Source organism: Montipora foliosa, chromosome 6, assembly GCF_036669935.1.
Source record: "Montipora foliosa isolate CH-2021 chromosome 6, ASM3666993v2, whole genome shotgun sequence".
Lineage (NCBI taxonomy): Eukaryota > Metazoa > Cnidaria > Anthozoa > Scleractinia > Acroporidae > Montipora > Montipora foliosa.
In genome coordinates this window covers 69466259-69473758 of record NC_090874.1, presented here as the reverse complement: position 1 = coordinate 69473758, position 7500 = coordinate 69466259, and the positions used below count along the sequence as shown (strand labels likewise).

General features: G+C 41.5%; 1 protein-coding gene and 1 pseudogene across 1 annotated transcript in view; one reads left to right on the top strand and one right to left on the bottom strand.

Annotated features, from left to right (window-relative positions):
• Window positions 1-1355, bottom strand: part of LOC138008303 (protein N-terminal glutamine amidohydrolase-like) — a 28209-nt gene extending 26854 nt beyond the window's left edge. The window contains 2 exon segments of the mRNA XM_068855598.1: window positions 1142-1180; window positions 1182-1355. Of these exon segments, the coding sequence (XP_068711699.1) occupies window positions 1142-1180; window positions 1182-1330 (188 nt within the window). The 5' untranslated portion in view covers window positions 1331-1355.
• Window positions 1356-5067: 3712 nt separating this feature from the next.
• The window catches only part of LOC138006210 (uncharacterized), a 35796-nt pseudogene continuing 33363 nt past the window's right edge, over window positions 5068-7500 (top strand).

Sequence of the window (7500 nt, the reverse complement as noted above, 5' to 3'; positions counted from 1 at the left end):
CATGGCCTAGCAAGTCATACACCGCGCACCGGTGGCTCAGTTGGTTGAGCATCAGGCTGTCATGCGGGAGGTCACGGGTTCGAACCCCGGCCGGATCAACACTCAGGATCTTAAAATAACTGAGGAGAAAGTGCTGCCTTTGTAATTTCATTTGCAAATGGTTAGACTTTCAAGTCTTCTCAGATAAGGACTATAAACCGTTGGCCCCGTCTCACAAATACCTTCTGTGTTCATAAGTTTCCTGTGGGACGTTAAAGAACCCACATAACTATTCGGTAAGAGTAGGGGATGTAGTCCCCGGTGTTGTGGCTGCCCTGTTCTCTCCAGCAGAAGTGGCCGGCTTGGCGTGATGTCTCTAAAAAAAGGCTTACAGTGTATGAGGTCACCTAAGCAGAAACAGCCATAAGCCAAAAGGGACTTTGCCGAGTGCTGGAACATGTAGATGTAGATGTAGAAGTGCTGTTACAATGTCTAATTTTTTGTTTGTGGAATTGACCAATTATATAGTTTTACCTCTTGTTCGATTCAATGGTGATTGTAAGTAAGTTTATATTATATTTTACAGCTGTAGTATCACCCAACTAGTGGACTAATGCAAATCATGCATTTTGATTGGCTACGCTACTAGAGGACTATAAGTAATAGTCCTCGAGTAGCGAAAAGCGTGACGCTTTCTTTCGTTTTATTCCCAAATAAATATTTCTTCAATTTGCATTTACTAACTTTGTTATTGCCTTTTCTGTTCGACTAGTTGGGTGATACTAAAACATTCGCCTCATGGGCTATTGACCCGTGGGCCACGGGTCTAATTGTTACATAATTATTGGTACCATTTACGGAACACAAAGTAAAGGTTAGACACGTCCTCACACGAAGCAGAAAATATCCGAATTAACTCGAATCCGCCCCCATTTACGCTCAGTTGAAAAGCAAATAATTATGTTGAGCCCTCAAGTTAACAAGAATCGTTCATTCATCGTACTTCACGCAACCCTGCTATGACTGTAAGCTCAGCCAGGGAGTGCTTCCGCTTACAAAGAGAAGAAATTGCATATATTTGACTACTTCGTTGGTGAGCTACAGTTTTTGAAATTACTAGGATGATTGATTTCTTGAAATAATGCTGCCGCTAGCTGTTACCTGCAGCACTTGTAAATCTTGAACTCCTCCTTCTTTCCAGGATATAGGCGACCCCGATGGGATGATTAATATATGGTGTTTTCTCTGGGTCTTTGCGTCGCTGATTTTTATGCTTTACAGCGGCAAAATGAGCAGCTTCGAGTATTTTCCCGACTAGATCATCGCTGTCTACTGACGAACTGTCCGCCATTTTCCTTTGTTTCTTTCGACCCAATGTCTTTGAGCCATCGAACGAGTGCCAGCGGTTGTGCCAGCGCGCTTCGCTAGGTATCGTGGTATTTTCATAAATATTTGGTGTTTTGAGATATTTAGAAAATTTCATGTTATTTGCAAATATTTAGGATTTTTTTCTAAAATAGTCTTGAAAGGTTTTCAATCGTTATTTATGTCAATTATCAATAGTTTAAGCGGTTTCTCTAGACTGCGAGCAGTCCCTTCGTAAATCAGTCGAGCGGTCGAATGACCGAGGGAGGCTTGGGAACCTGGAGGGACAGCTCGCATTTGTAGAGGCAGAACTAATGCTGCGAGTACATTGTATGCCGACAACTATTGTGTTGGTATGGATGTGTAAAGTTATAGAAGGTTAGAAAATTTCATTAGCATTAAGCCAGCCAGAGACTGCTTGACCACAATTTGCCTAAACCGTTTTTGCTTTGATCTACCGGCATGCTACTGATGTACAACATTGACGATGTCAATAAAGAACACTTTTAATGGTGTTATTTTTGAGACTTTTCAGAAAAAGGAAATAAACTCATTTTTGAGATATTTAGAACATTTTCAAGATATTTACAGAGCTCTCAAGTCTCTCGCCAGTTTCGATGCAATCTCACGCTCTCACGCCGACACGAGAAGTTCTCACGCATTGGCACTCTTCTGGTAGGTAACTCCACCTTTTGCACTTTCAGAAGTGCTCGTGAATTCTGAATTCGTTCCTTCACTGGAACTGAACTGCGACCAATGTTCAATCTGTTCGTGTGCGACCAATTTTCCACCCTGGGTGCCAGAGGTTTTCTTGTTGGGGGCGACAGACTATTGAGCGGCGGAGACGCGAAGCGGCGAGAAATGAACCTCGGGCCACCAATTTTCTTGTTTCTCCAGGACTTTCACCCGTTAATATATGAAGTAAAGGCCGATATGTTAGCTCAACATGACCATAATAACATGGGCTCTCTTAGCAAGCAGCATGAAAATACCAAAATGGTTGACACGACGGTGAAATTCCAGTGATTTGAGAGGTGCAAATTTCAAAAATTCTCCGGGGGAGCATGCCCCCTGACCCCCTAGAATTTTATGGCACCTCCGGCACAAAAAATACAACACACTTGCACCTTTGGCGCAATCTCCAGAAAGCATCTCACTCTTTGGGATCTTTAGGACTCGAGAGCTTTGTATTTAGAGCCAGAAAAATCAAAAATTTCCTTAAACTTATTAAGTTTAGTTTAATTTAGCCTGATGGTTTTGCTTGATATTTGTTTCTAGGCCTACTTCCGCGCTAGGCCTCTAACCGCGCACCGGTGGCTCAGTTGGTTGAGCATCGGGCTGTCATGCGGGAGGTCACGGGTTCAACACTCAGGATCTTTAAATAAATGAGGAGAAAGTGCTGCCTTTGTAATTACATCTGCAAATGGTTAGACTTTCTAGTCTTCTCGGATAAGGACGATAAGCCGGAGGTCCCGTCTCACAACCCTTCAATGTTCATAATCCTGTGGGACTTAAAAGAACCCGCACACGTGTCGTAAAGAGCAGGGCATGTAGTTCCCGGTGTTGTGGTCTGGTCTCTCTGGTCTGGATAGGGTAGGGTGGAGCACCTCGCATAGGACCTCGAGTCCTGTTCGTGCTCCTTCCCTCTGGGCAGGTTTGCCCAGTAGAAGAGACAAACCAGAAGTCTCGTAAAACAAACAAAACAAAACAAGGACACGATGTCTGCATTACAGCCACTATGGGGCGTAGTTTTAATATGCTAGCTTGTTCGGCTGTCCATCAGATACTCGGCATCTTTGTTAAACGTCCAATGTTTCCAATTTGGAGCAACTTCTTTTCTATCGGACAAATTCAATTATATTACGACAGTTTCTCAAAGTGAAAAATTTTGAAGCTTCAATTAAACGATCTTTGTTTCCGTGCTTTTTCGTCGCGTGCTGTACAATTTTGTAACTTTCATATCGTGCAGTTGGCCATTGGTTTGCCTGTAGATATTTAAAAGCGATTCAGCTTGTCCAGCGGTCAGCTCGAGTTGGAAGAAACAGCGGAGGTCTCGCTCATGCTAAACTAAAATGGCAAAAGCAACTTGACACCAAGGCGACAAAACCGTTCCATAACATGCTTAAAAATGCTTTGTGATACGAATCGCAGAGCAGACATATGGCCACTTCTTGTAGTACATCACGATATGAAAACCAACATAAAAATGTTGGAGCAACTCTTGAGAAACTTTATGGCATGGAAAATTTGGAGCAACTTTTTCAGACATTTGCACGCATCTTGGGGACAGCCCAACTCGCGCTATTGGACAGAAATATTATCACTCATCTTGTTTGTTTTCCTTTTCATAACAATACCATTTGTAAGGAGAGGACATAATCAGTGTTTGTTGTTAAATCGAATCCAGCTATAAAAGAAAATCTCGAGTTTGGATGTGTCTCCAACACTGTATTTGCCACTTCAAGGCAAGAAAACTTGTTTTCGTACAAGGTGATTCAGTTGAAAGCCACGAGGGAAGCTTTTTTGCTTCCAGGATAAAACTATAGCTATCATTGGTTGCTGCTGATTTTTTCCCAACGAAAGTTGACGGGAGTGGATTTCAACGAAATAGGTTATCAAATATCTTACATTCTCAACTGATCAATGAGGGGCCCTATAAAATGCGAATCAGTGAGTTCTTCAGCCAAGGGGTTTTGAGAAACAAGGAACACGGCTAATCATTTGAGCTGGGGAACAGGGGAACAAAGACAATATATCTTATCATCCTTGGAGGGCCAATCAATAACGAGAAATTGGGTCCAGAATTACATGAATGATTCAGTGTCACTTAAGACAAAATGCAGGCAAAGGAAAGTCTGAGTTGAGCGGCAATATTGTCAAGAACTTACAATTCAGAAGAAAAGGATGTGGCATGATTACTTATAAATAAAATCAGAATAAGTTAGAGTTGTATTGATTAATTATGCACTCGAATGGTGTTCTCTTTTGAGTGAGGAAGAGCTGGGTCCCTTGGAACATGACTGATTTCGGGCGGTTTTGACCGAGCAAAAATGGCGGGCCACGAGCAAATGGAGTCGCAATTTCAAACTAAATGATGGAGTTTCCCCCTTAACATAGCCCGTGAAAGAAGTTAACAACAATGCGACGATTGATGTTAACGGGGTAATGTTCCCGTGGGAAGGATGATAAACTAGTTCCAATGCAACTAGTTTGTCATTCCCGCAGACCAGCAGGACACGTTGTCCTTTCAACTAGCCTCGGCTAGTCAGGGGGCGGTTAATCGAAGCCTAGGAATTAGTTCAATTATGGCCCCAGTTGTTCAAAAGGTGGATAATGCTATTAATTAAAGCATTTTCCTAACTTTGACCTTGTTAGAAAATGTTTGCATAATGAATAGAGTTCAATTTTCGCCTTTACTAGGAAAATGAACCTTCAGCTTCATTGCGTCGAAAAAACAGTGTTGCGTGACAGCTCTTCTTGTGCGTTTGCATGTTTGTCAAAAGAAGTGCAAAGGAAGGAGAAATAGCGTTCAGTTATTTTGCAAGCATAACAAATAGTATATTGTAATTTGGACTTTCATTTGGCCAAAAAAATGAATAATAGTGTTGTCAATTATATTCTTCGTTTTCCGAAACAGGAAGAAACAACAAATAGAAAGTAAGGTCAGCCGGAAGATACCTTGCATACAGAGTAAATCTAGGAGGGTAAATTTCCCATTTTGCCATTTCAGTTTCACTTTTTAACATTTTGTCGAGTATTCGTTATATCCTGCAGTTCAGGTTTGGGGAGGTTTTGGTAAGTTTATGGTAAAGATAACGCTTTGGGGCTGAGCGTAGAAGTTACGATTTTTCATGAGGATAGCTTTCGAATAGCATTCAGTATAGCTACGATCATTGCGATCGCCGGAGAAAACGTTCAACGTTCATATGGAAACCACTCTCCAGAGATCGTAGCGATCACAGCTACAACGATCGCTGTACAATTCAATATTGCATGCTTCACGACTTCTGCAATAATATCATGTGTTCTAGATGGTGCTGGTCACTTCGAAGATTGCACTTAAGTCTTAGTTTTGTGATAGATCGCTGGGGTGTGCGGAAAATGAAGACCTGGAAAACGAACACCGAAGACCCGGAAAATGAAGACTCCCAGAAAAAAAAAACATACCAAACAGCAACTATCAAAACACATCATTCATGTTATTTAAAACGATCAATGAGCTATTTCTTGTGAATTACGGTAGGGTCTCCGTTTTCCACACATTCAGGCCGGTATGTGGAAAACGAAGACCCCTCACAAATACAAAATGCCGAACGGAGAGTAGCCAAACACAACATCCCTAGTGGTTTCGGTGGCCGACGAGTCATTTCAGGAAAATTACTGCAGGGTCTTCGTTTTTGGTCTTCGTTTTCCATATAACAGCCTGAGTGTGTGGAAAACGAATTAAGACCTTGTAATTCGCCTGATTCTCCGTTCGGCATTTTATATTTTTGTGGGGGTCTTCGTTTTTGGTCTTCATACATTTTCCACATACCGGCCTGGGTGAGTGGAAAACGAAGACCGTACCGTAATCTACAAAACATAGCTTATCGTCCTTTTTAAATAACATGAATGATGTGTTTTGTTATTTGCTGTTTGGTATGTTATTTTTTCTGGGGGTCTTCCGAGTCGTTTTCCGCACACCCCGTAGATCGCCTGTCAGTTTTTTCTCGTGAATTATAGCCAAGCCAGTGAAAAGCCGCGGATTTATGAACAAAGAAGTAAGATAATAACCCTACAACTGTAAATTGAAAGATTTGAAGGTCTACTGTATCTCGTATGAGATCCTGCCTTGAATTTCTTGGAACTAAATGCCTTTTTTTCCCTTTATTAAAAAAGGTCGGACCAAACTTGTCACTAATATTTTTCTTAGAAGAAGGGAAACCCCCTTTCACAAATTTGTCATCGAATTCCCCTAAAGCTGCAATTTCCGTTTCGCATCTTCAGGCTTTATTTAAAGTTACCAGAGAAAAAACGAAAGGACATTGACAACATTTGCACAGTTGTTCGTGCACTGACGAATTATAAACCAGAAGGTATGCATGATATGTATGAATCTATTTTATAACTTGCTTTGGCCTGATTTATCAAGATTTATGGGAAAATTTCAATTTTGAAAGGCTACGTGTTTGCAAACCAACCGTGCGTTGTCTTATTTTCAGTCGTTACAACTTTTTAAAATTTATTTGGCTGTTAGGAAATTAAAGTTTTGTGGCATCGCACCTGAACATTAAGTGCGGAAACTGATACGATAGATACCGACTGGGTGGTGTGTTTCGGTCAAGTATGATCTCTTTTAAAATAAGGCAACTGAGGCCGGTTACAGTCAGAGCTTTTAGACATTAACACGGCGTTTGCAAGATTCGTGAAGAGAGAAAAAATAATACAGAAGTTCAAATATTTGACTTTCCTCGAATGCGTGAATTCAGTAACGCGACAAGGAGCATTCATTCGAGGCAAGTTAGTCCCAATTGGTTTATTAAATTCGCTTGCCGGTTTTAGCGTTACCGAAAAGGGATACCAAGTGCATTTTACACTTTTGACCTTTTGATTTTATTTATTTCTATCCTCAACAGTTCCTTACATTCATGTTTTGTTATGGGCTCAACTACCGACGTCCGCTCAAAACTGTCCACACAGCTGGAAGCTATTCGGCAGAAAATTGCCCACGGAACCCTCGTGCCATTTGTTGGTGAACTCGTGTCAGGTTTAGTCTCTTCTGACAATCCATGCCCCTCATTAGACGATTGGTGGCAGATTATCACTAATTCTTCGGTAAGTAAAAAATCGTCGCTGTCCGGTAGATCACAGTGACACTGTGGTGATGCAGTTAACCATTTTCAAAAGGATCGCTTGGGTCTCGGTTTGTAAAGTCAGCAGAAAATTCCGTTTAGGTCAGCCTGTTCCTTCTCTGATATATTGATAGAGTATGGTATCGGAGGTCTTGGCACTAGAGTGTATGCATTTTCCCTTATAAAATGGTGCTTGAATGACTTGCATATCAGCAAAGACACTTTTACCAACCCTCCCGGATACGTAATGAATCTCCCGGGCTTCAAATCGGCCCGGATGAAAACGACTTTGAACCGTATAAAGACTTCGCTCTATTGTAGGCTC